This window comes from Colletotrichum gloeosporioides (assembly GCF_011800055.1).
Source record: "Colletotrichum gloeosporioides strain Lc1 chromosome Unknown consensus_116, whole genome shotgun sequence".
Classification (NCBI taxonomy): Eukaryota; Fungi; Ascomycota; class Sordariomycetes; order Glomerellales; family Glomerellaceae; genus Colletotrichum; species Colletotrichum gloeosporioides.
This window is the reverse complement of record NW_025544761.1, coordinates 55,079-71,967: the sequence shown is the minus strand read 5'-3', so window position 1 is coordinate 71,967 and position 16,889 is coordinate 55,079. Positions and strand designations below refer to the sequence as shown.

Sequence of the window (16,889 nt, the reverse complement as noted above, 5' to 3'; positions counted from 1 at the left end):
ATGCCTGATCGAGATGTAAGTGGCCAATACAATGCTTTCAATCCCCAAGGCTAATTGAGCCGCAAGAACCTAATCTACAAGGCTTTGATGTGTGCCACGTCTCTCAACGCCCGCGAGAAAGAGATCGCGATTGAGGCCTGGCTCCTTGCCAAAAGGTCTCACGACGCCTTGTCGTCGGCATGGACTGCCTCAAAAGAAAAGATTCGGCTGGCAGAGAACGACGCCGAAGCCAACAAATACTGGGCCAGGTTCGAGAGCGTACGGGCACAGTACGCCTTGATCGATAAGATCGCCCAGCAGAAGGAACAGTTGGCACGAAAATGGAAGCCGCCGGAGGTGATTTATATTGACGATGACGAGGAGGACTCTGCTCGAGGAGATGCTGCGAGAGATGACGACGCGACAGTATCGTCTCCCGAGGCTGTCGAGATTCGCAGTATGAATCCGCAGAAATCCGTGCAGACCAGCGACGACATGAGCGCCGGCTTCCAGGCTTCGACCTCGGCGTTGCTGCAGTTAGGCCTCGACAAAGTCGTGGGTCTTGACGCAATCTTGGGGCCAACCGGCTCCGTCCGTGGACACCAAAAGAAGCAAGGGACCAAGCGGCGAGCGGAAGAAATTGAAGATGACCCCTTGTCTGTCAAAAAGACAAGCTCAAAGCAAATCTTTTCAGCGAGCACGAACAAACGAGGAACGACAGAAACATCACAGGAGCCCGAGAAGCCAGCAAGTCCGAGAAAGGTGTTCATGAGGATTCCGGATCAAAGAAGCGCCGAAAGTCGTTTGACTAGCTCTCCAAAGAACCTGCGAAGTTATTTGGTTACAGGTCATCATCGAAAGCACCGCGTTGAAACACATTCCGATCACCTCTCGGCCAGGAACAAACGGACATGGACTCGATAGTATCACCATGGATTCGACATGGAGCGGCGTTATCCCTAGCCATGCGTCAAACGACGTCGAATATTATGACAAAGATACCCGCGGAGGCGAAGTTGGGATGGCCTGGATGGCATCCGGCAAGGTCGCCTCGGAGCCAACGGGCCATTCGGAACGAGTACACCAGCCGGATCGTATACCGAGAACAAGAATCGCCTGACAGGTGTCAAAAGGAAGGATTAGAGATGGCATTTGTTGAACGGGTTTGTGGGCGGCGGGTTCGCAGCTGCGCATGAGCGGTTATCCCAGGTCGGAATACATGTGAACGGCTTCTGCATGTAGTAATGCATTCGTGTCCAGCAATAGCATATGCGATATGGATTTCAGAAACGATTCAGTGTGCAGTTTCCGTACGTGGAAAGGGCAGCGAAGTTTCGTTTCCAGGTTCCCTGCAGTAGGAAAGATGGGATTGACGACGGACGTAGGGCGGAGAGTGGCTGGGGGTTCCCGAGTTGCATGACTCCATCGTGTCCGTGTGCGATATTCAAACGGCAGAGTGTGGCTGGGCAAACACATTTAAAGCAAGCAGAGAGAAGTTTATGTCAGCACCTTGCGACATGGCAAAGAACAAACGGAAGGAGAATTCCCATCAAGCGTCGGGCCGAGGGCGAGGAATCCGGATGTCTCCAGCAGCAGGTCCCGGTCACCAAGGAGAGGGACGCCAATGTCTCACTCATCCGCCAGCCGTCACAGCCATCGGGCCAGAATAGACGGGAACAAGCACAGAAGACAGGAGAAAAGAATGGCGACGCTGTCGTCGGACTGACAGCGTCGCAATGAGGTTCGTCTGGTCTGAGACTCGTCCGACCCCCGGAGCATTGGCCCCTGGGTGTAAGGGCCCCCTGCGAAAACCCCACGATGGACGGGAAGTGCTTGGCGTCCTTCAGGATGGCCAAGTGCGCAGTTCCAGGTGTGCTGACCGAGGCGTCTACAGCGCCCCATTGGAAGATGCCCGGTGAGGTGCCCCGCTGGAGGAGAGCTCTAACTGCTGCTGTGGGTGCTGAGGCCCCCTGGAAACCGGGGCTACTGCGTGCGGAGCGCAGTGCCGAAGCAGCTGCAGGGGCATCACGGGTTGATCTGCGCCAGGGCCAATTGGACGAAAAAAGGCTTCCCCCCTTCACCCAGTGATGCTCACAACATCATTCGCTCGCGGGACCGCATTCGGGAAGCAACAGGACGGATGCTTTGTTGCATCTGCATCCCCAAACCAGCCCCCCTCCCCTCCCCCCGAAAAGCCAAGACTCTTCTGCAAGCCAGCGAGCCAGCCAGACATGCATCATCTCCAGGACATCTCCGTCGCTGGGCCGTCTCTCAAAAGGGCCGCCCTCCTCAACGTGTCCGGCCCAGCGGTCTGGATGTTCTTGTTTCTTTTCCCGCTCCCTGCTTGCTGCTGTGCATTTCGACATTTCACTCCGCCGGTCGTGGGTTGAAAGGGCGGCGGCGATCATCACATCTCATCTCCTCCCATCTCATCCTCCCTCCGTCCCGACTATCTACTATCTGTCTCCTGCATACGACGGACGACCTACCGTCTGTTAATGTCATCTTGAGTCCGTCCGAAATAGAATCATACCCTGTCCCCGGCCACGTCGTCTAGTCCGACCTGCCTGCCCATGAATGATCGCCGATTCGATTCAGCTGAAAACAGCCCTCCAACCTGCTTCACACCAACTCCGGACCCTCTGCCTCTAATATCAAGAATACCACCCGACAACGCACCCGTCTGCGACTGGGGCTGCCGCGTTTCCTCTCCTCCCCTTCCTCGTTTTAGGCTCGCTCCAAGGTTTTCGGCTGCCATCAGTGCCATCCTACCTTAATATTACGCTTTCCTCATATTTTACCTTATACTTCCCGCCTGAGACATACGCCGCATCGGGGAAACAGCCCAAAGGTCTTATTATCACATCCATTTTGTTGTTTTTTCGTCTCTTCCCTTCCGGCTGGCGTGTGTCTTGAACTCATTTCGCTCTGCACCAGAGTCGTCGTCACTGGCATGCCAGAGAGTTTACCTTTGAATAACCTGTCCCGGACGAAGTTTGAAAAAACGACACGCACAACCAAGAATAACGAGAACGAACAACTCAACATCTCGCGACAGAAAGTTGATCAGTATACACACATACAGCGATGATCAAGACCATCCGGCCGTCGCCATCTTCACCCCTCCCCGCTACCAACCGATAATTCAGTCCCTTTTTCATCTGTTTTCTCATCGCCGGGTTTTCTCATTCTCAACATCAACCAGAAGGGCACACAAAACACACACACACACACGGACACGATGGAACGTCCCCACCGTCCACCACCGCTCACGATCCCCCCTCCACCCCGACACCGGGCCCGAGTCCGCCGCTCACGACGCCCGAACCACCGGCAAGCCCGCCAGTTCAAGCGCTGGCTCCTCCGTGCGCAAATCGCAAACGACGTGGCGCACGTCGCCGCCGCGAGCATCTTGCTATGGATCATGTCGTGGTTCCTGTACAACGTGCCATTCCCCTTGACATATCGCACAGGGTAACTCACGCCTCAATTTCTCACGTATTTCTCGCCAATACCAAAGAAACTAACACAACACCACAGGCCCGCCGCAGTCGCCCTCATCATCATGCTCTCCACAGACATCCTCCTCGACGCCCGCTCAATAGTTCACGCCCACGACCCCTGGCCCGGCTGGGCCCTGCTCCTCCGCCTCGCCCTCGGCCTCGGCCTCATCGCCGTCTTTGCCGTCTACATCGCCCTCGGCGGTGACGTCTTCGCCCCGGATTTCGAGTACTGGGGCATGTCCGACGCCTATGGCCGCGTCCTCGCCTACATGTTCCTCTGGGGCCTCGGCCTGTGGAACCTGCTCTTCGTCGCCCTGTGCCGCCACTGGCTCGCCAAGGAGGTCAAGCGCTACTCGGGCGACGCGCGCGAGCTCTTCACCGGCGGGCGCGCGCCCGGCGAGAGCGCGTTAAGGTTGGGCAGCAGCGCCGGCGAGGAGATGGGCGCCGCCCCGCCGCCAAGGGAGGTGGCCACCGTGGACCTCGAGGCGGCGCGGTTCGTGAGGGATGAGGTGCGGAGGGGCGATGTGGTGAATGTGCCGCTGCCTGTGCGCATGGGCACGCGGAGGGTGAAGGACAGCGTGGGCGGGGTGAGCGTCTCTGCGGATTCGATCGCGAGCGGGAGCACGAGTCCGCCGCCCGTGGCCGTGACGAGACCTACATGACCCCTGGCCTGTTCTCACACGGAGAAGGACGAAAAAAAGTAATCACTTAGACGTACACAGACATCACATAAGCCATAACTACATAATGATAATGCAAATATATCCTGACAGCGGCATTGAGCAAGTGGAGATGCTGTCGTTCACTCACTCAGTCGTTCAATGCATTCGTTTTTCATGGGATGACACGAATGACAGACAACGTCCGCCCGTCTGATTTTGGGGTTACATATGCCGATGGTCCCATCGGACTTCCTTTTCGTCCCATGTTTTTGTGTTGTTCGGATTCGCGCGATCAGGGAATCGGGATTAGGGGAGAAGCTTGCTCCCGTGGAAACGTCGGATGTTGCAACTGCTGCGGTGATGCAATGCCGTGAGTCGTGGGGGGGTATATCGGTGCTGGACTAAGACGTCTGCGAGCGACAACGAAGAAAGACGACGACGGCGGACTACGACAGACGACGATAACAGACGATGACGACGGCTTTGACACAGGAGTACAGCAGCCACAGCACAAGGTAGGTTCTATCTTCGATTATTCAGCCGCTTTTTGGGTATCTATTCTGCGCTACTCTTATACCTAACTGTTCACATCTACCGCTAGAACCAGGACGCCAGCTTTCGTGCTTCCGGATGGTTGGCGTAAAGCTCGGCATCAGCAGCCGCTGAGAGACTTGTCCTGGTAGAGCGACCACGGCGTTGCGGCTGCGCGGGAGGTACTACCGCAGAGGCCGTCCTCACAGCGTTTGTTGTTGTTGCTGCTGTCTTGTTTGTCGTCGCTGTCTTATTCGCGCCCTTATTCGCCTTGCTTCCCTTCGTGGCCGCTCCTGCCCCCGTGTACCTTGGGATCTTGCTCTTTCCCTTGCTGCTTCCCTCGCCGTTGTCGATGTCAAGCTCAACGACAGGCACACTAGTGGTAGCTTTAGCTTTCCCCTCTGCCATCACTTTGCTGCTGGCCCTGCCATTGTCTAGATCCACAATGACGGGCGCCATCGAGACAGCCTTTCCCTTCCCCTGCGCCTTGCTGCTGCTGGTGCTGGTACCTGCTTTCTGAGCTGGCTTCTGAGCTGGCTTCTGAGCTGGCTTCTGAGCTGGCTTCTGAGCTGGCTTCTGAGCTGGCTTCTGAGCTGGCTTCTGAGCTGGCTTCTGAGCTGTCTTCTGAGCTGGCTCCTGAGCGGTAACTCTGGCTACCGCCTTTCCCTTCCCCTTGGTCTTACTGCTGACACTGCCCTCATCGCCGTCGTCGACATCTATCTGGTGCGACTGGGCATTCTAAACCCTGACCGGCTGTGCCACTTGCTTTCCACTACCATCAACAAAGAAATGGCTGAATGCCTCCTCGTCGTTATCGTCCTCCAGGTAATGTGAGTCTTCCTTCTCCGGGGGCAGAGTGGCATAGAGTCCTTTTCCCGCTTTTGGCCAATTAGGGTGAAGATAATCGTCCTCATTGTCCTCTGGTGCAGCATCGGCCTCAGGGGCGGTCGTCAACTGCAAAATGGGTCGCACACCACCGGGCTTGGAGCGTTGCTTGGAACGCTTGGGTGGTAAGTGGTTTCCAGTGCCGTTTGCGAGAACATTCGTACGAGAGCTTTCGGGCTGCTACTGGCATGTTAGCATTCTGAGCCTCTGATACAAGAAGGGAAACATGCCGTCCTCGGCTGAGCCCAGTCTGGCGAGCGGAAGATCGGAAGATCCGGCTGCTTTTTGGACACCGAAACGAGAATGTCCACCAACAGGCCAGGCTTGATTCGCTCACTGAAAGACAGTAGATTAAGCAAGTCCGTCCTACGGAGTTCCTCGAAATACTCTCTCCTCTGTTCTTGGGGTCAGCGCTCGCTCTTGTCGTTTTGTCCAGAGCACATACCGCATCAGTGCTGGCATCGCCAGCCCCGAATCCCACCAGCTCAGGCTTGATGAAATCTGGCAGACCCTCGAGATTCCTCGTCCTCAATCTCTCCACTTCGGCCCGCTGCTTCTTCAGATCGGATTGCTGCTGCTTCGCCTCGCGGTACTTAACCAGTTTGGCTTGATAGTTAGCCTGCGCCTTGTCTTCGACGACGCAAGTGCTGCACTTGAAAGTGGCAGGGTTGCTAGCTGTTTCCTCAGAGACCTGGGGATCGTGACAGAGCTGGTGCCAGGCCTCGCCGCAGCCACAAGTGATGATAAGGTTTGCGGCAGTATCCGAGCTGCGCTGGCACTTCACACACATGGAAGAATCCTTGACGCGTTTCCTTTTGGCAGGCGGTTTCGGGGGCTGGATGGCAACGGGCTGAGGTTCGTCTCGGGGTGTGGGGCGCGTTGGTGGCCTGCCGTCATGCTCGTCTGATCCTCGCTTCCTCTTGACCCCGCTAGGTGATGGCAGTTGATTGGCATACGTGGCGGCTGCTGCGGTAGGTCTGGGTGATGCTGTCGGCATTGGCAAAGTTGTCGATGTGCTGAGCGTCTCCACGAGTCTGCGCTTAACGTCTTCGTAAGTTGCCTTTGCTGGGGCGGAGAGTTGGGCGGTGGTGAAGCCAAGGGACGGGGAGGAGTTGCTTCCACTGCCATTCTCGTTCTTGATTCGGCTCAAAATCTGCTTGGTCGAGGCTGTAAACTGTGGGGTATATCTCGAAGGCGTCGGCGATTTGCCCTCGTTCTTCGAGATTGTAGGAAACGGTCGGCTTGGGCCGGCTGTGGTAGGCGTAGACACGACGCCACTACCAGTCTGGACAGTGGATGATGTGGCGTCCGAGGCCTGCACGACTTGGGCACGCATCGCGCTCAACTCGTCAGCCTTTTCCTGCTTAATAGCCCACAGGCGGGAGGCGTCGTCGGGCATTGTGTTCTCCATGGCGTGAATCGATGCTAGTTATATTGAAGGGCGGGAGGTGGTTGAGTCGGATGGTCTGGAGAAGGTGGAAAGCTGTGTCGCGTGACTTTCACGTGACCTGGACCGTGCTCGCCTTGCTGTGGCAGGTACGTACTGTTTCGGTCACCCTCGGTGAGGTCAGATCCTCACGAGATGGGTTAAAACGCAGCAAAGTTTGGCGATGTTATTTCCCGAAAATGAAACCACGTTTTTGAATGAGACCGCCTAAATCTTCTTTTTATTACCATCGAAGACGATAGTAGAAACACTAATAGTAGCGACGACGATGACGACAGCAGGCGACAACGACGACGACGAATAACGACAATAACGATGACAACGACAACGATAGCATCGACGACGGCAAGGTAGAGTATAATTAATCACAGGCAGTACGGCCGCTCAGACAAAGGATACATAGGCGGTCTCATTCCATCAATATGAGCAAAATATATCTGGGCAGGAAGCGTTCTATGCCGATGACTTACCAATGACACCTCGTACGGATTTGACCAGAGATATGCTTCGGCATAGAAGATACGTATCTTTTCGGTCAGTCTCGGTGAGGTCACAACCCCTTCAGAGTAGGTTAAGAATGCAGTGAAGTTAAGGCAGCAAACCCCTGGGGACACCTCATGGCTGGTGAAAGGCGGCGCTAGGTAGGCCACATGGTCTTGGGCGGGCTTATTATTGCAGTGAGATGAATTAGTCGTTCTTACACAAGAAACCACGGTCATCTTGCCTGATTTCGGGGCGTGCCTTGCATCAGCACACCGAGTCCACATGATGCTAAAATTGCAATTCTAGAAGCATTCTATGACGACAACTTCCAGAGGGCACCAACGGATTTCAATCAAACGCACGTTTAGTACAGTTGGAAAGAACTAAAAACGCTCCATAGAAAAGCTGCTTCGCGTAATTCAATCTGTGCTGCACTCACCGAGGAGAAGTTGCGTATTGTTTCGGTCAACGTCGGTCAGAGCCTCTCGAGGGGGGTTAAGAATGCAGTGAACAGGTAGGACTTTACATAATGTTTGAAGCCAGCAGAAGCTTATCTGCATCGTCCATTGGTTCCCAATTCCCAGACTGACCCGAAATCCCGGAACACGATCAGCCCTGCCGAGAACCAATGACACCACCCCCCTTCAACTCCCCAATCCTCTCCTCCGACAACCCCAAATGCTCCCCCAGCACCTCGCTCGTATGCTGCCCCAGCGTCGGCGGCGCCGTCCGCACGCCCGGCTCGCTCTCCGAGTACTTCACCGGCGTGTTCACCATCCTCACCGGCCCGCACGCCCCGTGCTCCATTTCGACGACCATGTTCCGCGCCTTGGTATGTGCGTGCTCCAGCGTGCCCTGCACGTCGTTGACCGCCGCGTACGGCATGCCGCGCCCCTCAAACACCGCCAGCCACTCCGCCGTGGTCTTGGTCACCGTCACGGCCTCGATCTTGCCCTCGAGCTCGACGCGGTTGGCCACGCGCTGCGCGTTGGTCTTGTACTTTGCGTCGTCCGCCCACTCGGGCCGCCCGAGGCCCGCGCAGAGGATGCCGTAGAGCCGGTCGTTGCCGCCGCCGAAGAGGATGTCGCCGTCTTTGGTCTTGAAGGACTTGTACGGCACGATCGATGCTGCGGACAGTGTCAGTTAGCTAGCCCACACAGACAAGAGAGCTTGGTCCCGAGATTCCACTCACGATGCGCAGTCCCCCACCGTCCCGAGTCCTTCTCCCCACTAACCAAACAACTACTCGCAATATTCGCCAACGTCGCCGTCTGGCAATCACTCAGCGCCACATCAATATGCTGGCCCCGTCCCGTCCTCCCCCGTGCCAGCAGCGCCGCCATGATGCTGTTACTCGTGTACAGCCCCGTCGTCAGGTCCGTCACCGCGACACCCACCTTGACCGGCTCCCCGCCGCGGCTGCCGGTGATGTGCATCAGCCCGAACTCCGCCTCGACCATGACGTCGTACCCCGCGCGGTCCGAGTACGGCCCCGTCTGGCCGTACCCCGTGATGGACGCGTAGATGAGCCCCGGGTTGATGGCGCGCAGCGTCGCGTAGTCGAGCTGGTACTTGGCGAGCGTGCCGGGGAGGTAGTTCTCGACGAGGATGTCGCATTTCGCGACGAGCTGGTGCAGGATGGCGATGCCGTCTGGGTGTTGGAAGTTGAGGCCTAGCGACTTTTTGTTGCGGTTTACCTGAGGCAAAGAATCAACATTTGGTTCACAAGAGTGGCCAGGGCGTGGGAATTACGGCGAGGAAGTAGGCAGATTCACCCGGTCCCTGTTTGCCAGAGTCTGCCTTGTAAGTTGCGTACGGAGGGCCCCAGGCGCGTGTGTCGTCGCCCCTCGTAGGATGCTCGATCTTGATGACTTCGGCGCTGGTGATGTCAGTGAGATGAGCGGGCACCCTGGTCAAGAAGATGAGACGCACCCGAGATCGCCCAGTATTTGAGTGCAGTATGGCTGGTCTCATGTCAGCATACTTCCGCGTGTTTTCATTGGAAACAGACGCCTTACTCCGGCCAAGACTCTTGTCATGTCAAGCACGCGATAGCCGTCCAGGGGCAGCTTGCTGCTAGGCACTGAAGAGTACTGACGCCATGTCCGAGGGAAGCGTGCCGCCCTCACGGGTAGTCGCGCAGCCCTTGAAACTACACGCAACGGGACTCCAATCGAAAGGCTGCTCATCTTGATCGTTGACTGAATCCGTCAGCCTATGCAGGGAAGTCAATTGAGGGTTGAATACGGGGAAGCTGGTTTCCGTCAGAGCTCCGACCCCGGTCTAGCTCCGGTCCGTTGGCGGGGGTTCCGTTGCATCACCTCGGCATTGTTCTGGCAGTAGTGTGTATTATGTCATCGAGCACGGACCAATACTGTGACTTGCGCGGCATCGTATTGACTTTGATTCTAAACTGCAACGAAGAAATGTATGTCTGATTATGCTGTGTCCCATCCCAAAACACCAAACCGGAACGCCACGGCCTGATAACTACTAGTTTGAGGGAAGGGTGTCGAAAGCCTTCTTATCATAGCCCCATTCCTTCTCAACGAGTTTACCTTTAGCATTGAAAAGAAACCTGTAGGCAGTCTTGATGGTTCCGTCGCTGACGCCGGCCACGCCAGCAATGGCCTTTGAAGTTTTGGGCTCCGCCATCAGGTGAGCCGCCATGTAAATACACGCGGCCGCGACAGACAGCGGGGAACGTCCAGCAAGCTCAGAAACACTCGAAGTCTTGCGTGCAAGCGCCCGAGAGACGTTCTCAATCTTTTGGGCGTTGCGGAAATTGAGGTTGGAGCAGAAACGCGTGCAGAGGTCCTCGGCGCTGGTGGAGGCACTAGCCTTGTAACCATCCAAGTTCGACAGGGAGCCAGCACCGCGGGGGTTCTCCTCCTTGATCTTCTGGAGGAACGACTCGAGCTGCTTGAAAACCCTTCCGATCTCCTTCTTGGAGACGTGCGTGACCTGGAAGATCTCTCGGAAGGTACGGCCGACTCCGGTCTGACGGCAAGCGATGAAGATGCAGCCTGCGATGACAGCTTCTTGTGGCTTGCCTTTCATGAAGTTGTGGTCGTAGGTGAGCTTGAAGATGTGCTTGGCGGCGTCAGAGACGTTCTTGCCCAGATTGATACTGTCGCAGAAAGCGCCAATCTCCTTGTATGCCTGCATGAGCGACTTGCTAGCCTTGTCGTTCTGGGACTTGTTCTGCAGACGAGCGAGCTGCTTGGAATCTCTGCCCTCACCAAAGGCGATGGTGGTCTCGAGCTGGGAGCCGTTGAGGAGAGGGTTGACTGCGTCACCGACACGGGACGGATCGTCGTTGCCCTGGTCGTCATTGGCGAACGTACGCCACTCGGATCGGGTGTCGATGATGCGCTCGCCGACAACAAGTCCGCAGGAGCCGCAGACCATGTCTCCGGAAGAGAACTCCTCGACTAGGTTGGGCGGGTACTCTTTGCAGTCGGGACACATCACAACCATATTGAGGTCGTCCCGAAACCCTTCGGCATTTTCATTGTCGCTGGGAAGCATCTTGGGCTTGTACTTCTTGGGTGTATAGATGTTGTTGTTTTCGTCAAAAACCTTGCGGCGACGCCTGAGCTCCTTTCTTCTACGCCGGAGTTCTTGCCGCTTGTTGACGACCGCCTTGTGGTTGCCTGACGGGTCCTTGACGGTGTGTGCCTGAGTCCAGAGGAGGTCGTTGGTGAGTTGGACAAAGAGCGGCGAATGCAGTTTGGCGGTGTTTAAAGCAGTCGCAGTGCTGGTTGAGACGGTCGCGATAGCTGGTCAAAGCGATCGCGTGTGCCGTTCGGGAGGGTCGCGGTTGTCGTTTCGGACGATCGCGGTTGGTATTAGGGGGGCGGTTGCTGTTTACGACTACCGCAGGTGCTGTTTGGGAGTCGAGATGCACTTCTCGAGTCCTGCTTGATGAAGACGACGTTGTGTCAGGGAATCCTCAGACTGCTGATCGCTCTTTCTTTGTTGAACGGTAGACTCGTTCAGCGGGGAAGCTGCGAATGCGCTGGAGATGCCCTACAAAACATTTCAGGTGAGCCATGGTTCCTGACTTTCGGCAGGAATTTTCCTCTCTCACCAATTAAGACGACGGTGGTAAAGTCGCAGGAGAGGATGAGGGCTCGAGGAGAGTCGAGGAGAGAAGAAAAGTAGAAATGCAAGAGTGTCCTCCTTTCTTGCCAGCCGACCGATTTCTACCAGTGAAGGCGTCCGAGAGTGGCGAAACAAAGAACCACCCGAGTCCCAGTTCCCAGTCCAGATCACGGAGCAGTCGGCTCGAAGGGGTCGTGTGCGACGGTTCGCAAAATGATTGCTTTCAGAAGACGCAGGGCCGAAACGGGCGATGGGGCTTCCGAGATGCGGTTTTGCGGTGCTGCAGACGATCTTCGTGAAGGCGAGAGAGCGAGTGACGTTGGTGGGTTGTAGGGGGGAAAACCTGAGCCTCTGTTTCGGGGTGAGGATGCCACACTTTAGCCTTCCATCTGCTGGAGCCTAGCGAAGACAGGTGAGGCGGTAGGATGAGTCAGCTGAGGCCTCATTTTAAGTTCAGGCTTTTCAGTGGCAGGCACCACCCGTGGACCATCACGTGGGGCTCCTTCACCTCCAGGTTTGTCAGCTCATGGAACACGCCTGGACCTGCAATTTTTGGTCCACCGAAGCTTCCAGGTTACTACTGCGTAGGTAGGTAGGTAGGAGAAAACGACATCCCATGATACCTCGACATCTTGGGTACCTTGCAGTCATTCTCTATTCTCCAGAAATTTACAAACAAAAGAAATGGACGTTCTGAATATGTTCAGCGTTGGGTATCAATACAAAAGAAAAGAAGGTAAAGAAAGATACATGAATCTCACGACGAGACGGCAGACAGACACGCCATGTCCGGCGCACTCCATCAAAAATCACCTTACTCCCCGCCGTTTAATCCCACTAAATCAAATACCAGTGCGCCTTGAATGCATCATCTCCTGACGCTCTGCCGCCATCCACCTCACTGCAAATGTACCGGCGCATCAGACGGCCTCGGCAGCGGTGGCAACGCCCTCGACACGTCACTGCCACTGCCGGTGGGCATGTAAACCACCACCGGCGTCGCAGGTGGGGGCACCGGTTTCCTGATCAGCGGCGCCCGCGTCGGCGACGGCGTCCTCGATCGCGGGGGCAACGGGATCTCCACCTCCACGCCCGGATGTGGCTCGGCGTACGCTCTCTGCCGTCTGCTGCTGTCCGCCGAGGACACGCACGAGGACGAGGACTCCGAGTCGGACCGCGCCCGCCGCGCTTCGCTGGGCGCCCACTCGCCCCCCATCATCGCCTGCTCGTGCTGGTTATGGTACTGCTGCTGCTGCTGGTGTTGTTGCTGGAGGATATCGCGGTGCTCGCACGGCGGCTCCGGCATCATCCTCGCCAGCGCCGCGTGCCGCCGCAGCGTGCCCAGGTCGAACGACTCCTCGTCTTCCTCGCTGGAGGAGCCCCGGCTGGTGGACCGCGAGGGCGTCTTGCTGGCGAGCGACTTGCGGATCATGATGCTGCGCTGCAGCTCCTCCTCTTCGAGGCGCTCGAGGGCGCTTAGCTTGCGCCGCCGCGTGAACTCTTTGCGGGTGAGGTACGGGTCGCGCTTGCACGCCTCGCGGAACTGGCGGTTCTTTTTGCGGTCAAAGATGTAGAAGAGGGCCGCCGACATGATTGCGGAGCCGCAGAGGATGATGACGACGATGAGGACGGTGGTGGTGTTGGTTGTTGTCGTGTCTTCGGCGGTTGTGCTCCCCGGCGTGCTGGTGCTGGGGCCGAGACCGTTGCTGCTTGGTATGCTGTGGTCTCCCGGGGATGTGTCTTGTGATGATGCTGTCGCTTGTGCTTGTCTGACTCTGACTGCGTCGGCGATGGCAGGTGCCATTCTCCCTGTCCGTACTTATACTGACGTGTGGAGAGAGACGGGGAGGAAGGCGTTTATTTGTTGACAGCGGGCTAGAACCACAGACGCTGAGCTTGCTGGTCGGTTTGTCTGTGTCTGTCTACCCGCCGGCCTTGTCCTCGGAGGGGAAGGGCAAGCTTGTCGATGGTGCCGTTATAGTGTGCGCCGGCGCCGGCCTCCGGTGGTGCCAGCTGCTCGGATATGGTGGGGGTGGAAGAGGCAGAGGGGGGTGGCGGGTGTGTGTAAGTGACTTGATGTGAAGACGAAGTGCAGGTCACTGATACTCCGGACGACTGCACAAAAGCAAGGACGACAACATCGGCAGCATGCCCCTTTACAATGACTCCCGCTCGAGCTTTCAATGTCGATATGCAGTTCTGCGCTGACCTAGAAAAGAGTCCGTGTCGAGGGGCAGAAGAGGTGCGGGATGGGAGGTCCTTAAGACTGACTTCCTTCCCACCATCTCAAGAGCTGCCTACCTTGCCTACCTTAGGTGCAATCAGCACAGCTTCAGATGCAGCAGTGTGAACCCCGGCATGGGTTCACTGCGGTGCAAGAGCACGAGCAGAGCACTGCCAGGCGGATCGTAGGCCGTTTCCTCGAGGACCCATGAACAGGGAGTGTGCATAACGAGGCATGGTTGCATGGGTACAATTGACGGGGAAAGAGAAACAAAAAAAGAGGGCACGTTTGGGAATAGCAACAGCGACAAACCAGCTAAAGCAGGCAGATGCCCAGAGGCCCAGAGAGGCAAGGCACACTGTCTCGTTGACGCAGCGCTGCAGGACGTCATCAGAGCGGCCATCATTGGCTGCGCCATTCTTCCCGGCCCCCATGTCCCGTTCCCCAAACCCGCTCTGCCGCCCGAACCAACAGCAGCCCAGCTGAACCCCCCGGGGGGTCTTTGGTGCCTAGGAGGGGCGTGTAGGATGGTGCTAAATTGTAATGGCATCTGTCCATCACGAGGTTTTGCCTTTTCTTCTTCTCTCTTCCAGCTGTTATCCTCAGTAATCTGCGGGAAGAGACAGAATTGCAGGATCCAATGCCATGTCCGCCTGCCCATCCGCTCATCTCGACGTGAAATTGAGCCTTTGGGGGCACCACCGAGGCTTGACGGATCGCCTTCCCGGCGCGTGGCTCGTCTGCCTGGTGATTTCCGTGGCTCTATGGAATTCATTAGAGGCGTCACACGTCGATCGGGCTTTCGGAACTGTGGCGGTTGAGGTGAGCACCTCTGCGCGGTTGTGTTGCAATTGGACCGCTGTACGCTGTACCACTCTCACCCACTGCAACAGCCCAACTTAGAACCCTCGTCACCCCTGTCGACGAATGCCTTACTCGGTTTAGCATGAGCCTTTTTCAGCACAGCACCAACGACCTCTGCTCGGCCAGACCCTGGGGGAGGGGGCTGACGGAAGTGTGGTGCGCTGAGCTTGTTGGATGAACCGAGGAGAACTTTCCCCTCCACGCTTGGGGTGGTCAACGACGGGGCGGAGCTTGAGGGGGAACCCCCGGCCATCAGTGTGTTCGCGGTTTAGTCAGGCCTCTGTGGGCTGGCTGACATTTCCCCCAACTTCCTTCATCGAGTCACTTACACATCACACAATCATGCGATGAGGTCGGCGACAACGGTTGAACCTGGCTAGGCTGGCAAAATAGGGGCAGAACAAAGAAGGAAAACAGACTCATGGAACTTGCAAGCTCAACATGCCCGTGGCGAGCGGCCGTGGGACCGTTTATCCCACGCCGTCCAGGCTCTGGGCCCGCCAGCCGCTTCTTTGTCTTTCGTGAGCCTATTCTTTCCCACCCCCTACATCGACTCAACCTTCGCACACTCGCAACAAAGGAACGCAGCGTGGCCCATCGTGCGATTAAACATGGGCTGGGCCCGCCACCAGCAACGGCTGGCCAGCAACAACACGAGGCGGGCGGGAAAGAGGAAGCCTCTTCAATCGCCCGGGGGAAACACAATAAACAAACGCTGGTCGAATGGGCAGCCTCAGCCTTTTTTCAAATCCAACCGGCCAGTCGCTTTGTAGAGGCATGCCTGGGCTGGAGAAACACGGGCATTCAGCAGAAGTTTGGCTTGCCCTGCAACTCTAAACTATCCCATTTTCTGCCTTCCACTTCAGGGGCACGCAGCAACGCATGGAGCCTCCCTCTTTGTCCTGTGCACCCGTTTCAACGGGCTGCAGGGTGGTGTTTGTCCGGGCTCCCCCCTCGGAATTCGCACGCGGGCCAAAACCGCAACGAGGCATGATATTCAGAGTTCGTCTCCAGTCCGCGGGCGCTGCTCTCTTTGCGACGACCATGTACCGAACGTCTCAGGAAACGATGCTCGGTGCGGAGAGATATCGGAGGTGATTAGGGCTCCTTCTCTGTCCCTCTTGCGTCAACATCGAACACAGGACGACGGCACATACATCAGACAGACAGAGTACGGATAGATCTGAACCTCGGAGCTGGACTCCGACCCCGGAAAGGATTAGGCTGACAGACGGCTCGTCCACGATCGCGCACCCGGCAGGCGACATGAGTACTGGGTCGGTTGGTTGGATGGTTGCTCGCTTCTTTTGCTAGCCCGGCCCCCATCCAACCCGGATCTTCAGTCAGACTTCATCATACATCTACCACCAGCTCTTAATGCAGCTGCTGAGAAAAAAAAAAAAGGCTTTCAGTCCGCGCCGTGGTCTATTCGAAATCGCCCCGCTCGCTAACATGAACCACGTACGGGAAGTGCTTAGTGGCGGGGTAAACGCAAGAGACAGGCAGGTTATCCATCCGTACGACAGCGCGGCGTCAAACTCTCTTGCGTGTACGAACTGATCGGCCGTGTAAACAGGCTGCAGGACGCAATTGGGGGAACGCCGCCCCGCGATGCTGCGCTTCTTTGCAGAGTGACACCATATCACAGCACGGCCTCAATAGTCCGCTTGCTGCCTCGATGCGACGGGGTGGAGTTGAAACATTTTTTCTTGGCCAAAATGATAACGTGTTTGCGTTTCCTCGTTTGTCAGAGGATATCCATCTATTGACCAGAAAAGCGCGCGCTCCATTCACGAAACGTCGAGGATTCCTGGGCTTCCGGAGCAAAGTCGAAGTCATCCCATCTCTCACAGCAACTCACCCCCAGGGCCTATTTTAGGTTCATGTTCGCACACACGACGGTCCCCTAAAGACCCATCTGTGAATGGCGACTGGGCCGGGTACCTGAAAGGATTTTTTCCTGAATTGAGTTATGCGTGCAAACAGCTGCCTAATCCGCAAACCCGTCTCTTGAATCCCGCCCCTTCGACGACACAAAAGCCAAAACGCCATGCAGTCAGCTTCATATCGTGCTGACTTATGCTGATCCTCCCGTCCATCCGTCGAACCCGATGAACCCCTCCGCGGTCTGCTAAACCCCGCGATTGGGCTGGCTATTGTAAGCTCCTGCAAGCCGTGCCGCTCAGCGTGCCATTCCATAGTGC

At 56.7% G+C, this 16,889-nt stretch overlaps 3 protein-coding genes across 3 annotated transcripts; 1 reads left to right on the top strand and 2 right to left on the bottom strand.

Annotated features, from left to right (window-relative positions):
* Positions 1 to 3,220: 3,220 nt before the first annotated feature.
* GCG54_00005210 (uncharacterized protein) lies at positions 3,221 to 4,144 on the top strand (the record flags this gene model as incomplete). Its single annotated transcript, XM_045405238.1, has 2 exons — positions 3,221 to 3,453; positions 3,520 to 4,144. 2 exons carry the CDS (start codon positions 3,221 to 3,223, stop codon positions 4,142 to 4,144), a joined length of 858 nt encoding a protein of 285 aa, XP_045256621.1.
* Positions 4,145 to 4,741: 597 nt separating this feature from the next.
* Positions 4,742 to 6,971, bottom strand: GCG54_00005209 (uncharacterized protein; the record flags this gene model as incomplete). The annotated part of the gene is made up of 4 exons (XM_045405237.1): positions 4,742 to 5,391; positions 5,452 to 5,740; positions 5,854 to 5,955; positions 6,006 to 6,971. 4 exons carry the CDS (start codon positions 6,969 to 6,971, stop codon positions 4,742 to 4,744), a joined length of 2,007 nt encoding a protein of 668 aa, XP_045256620.1.
* Positions 6,972 to 8,099: 1,128 nt separating this feature from the next.
* On the bottom strand, positions 8,100 to 13,401 carry GCG54_00005208 (Succinate--hydroxymethylglutarate CoA-transferase; the record flags this gene model as incomplete). The annotated part of the gene is made up of 8 exons (XM_045405236.1): positions 8,100 to 8,617; positions 8,683 to 9,187; positions 9,243 to 9,369; positions 9,423 to 9,454; positions 9,509 to 9,521; positions 9,589 to 9,744; positions 9,985 to 11,250; positions 12,710 to 13,401. The coding sequence occupies 8 exons, from the start codon at positions 13,399 to 13,401 to the stop codon at positions 8,100 to 8,102; spliced, it is 3,309 nt and encodes a 1,102-aa protein (XP_045256619.1).
* Positions 13,402 to 16,889: the final 3,488 nt, after the last annotated feature.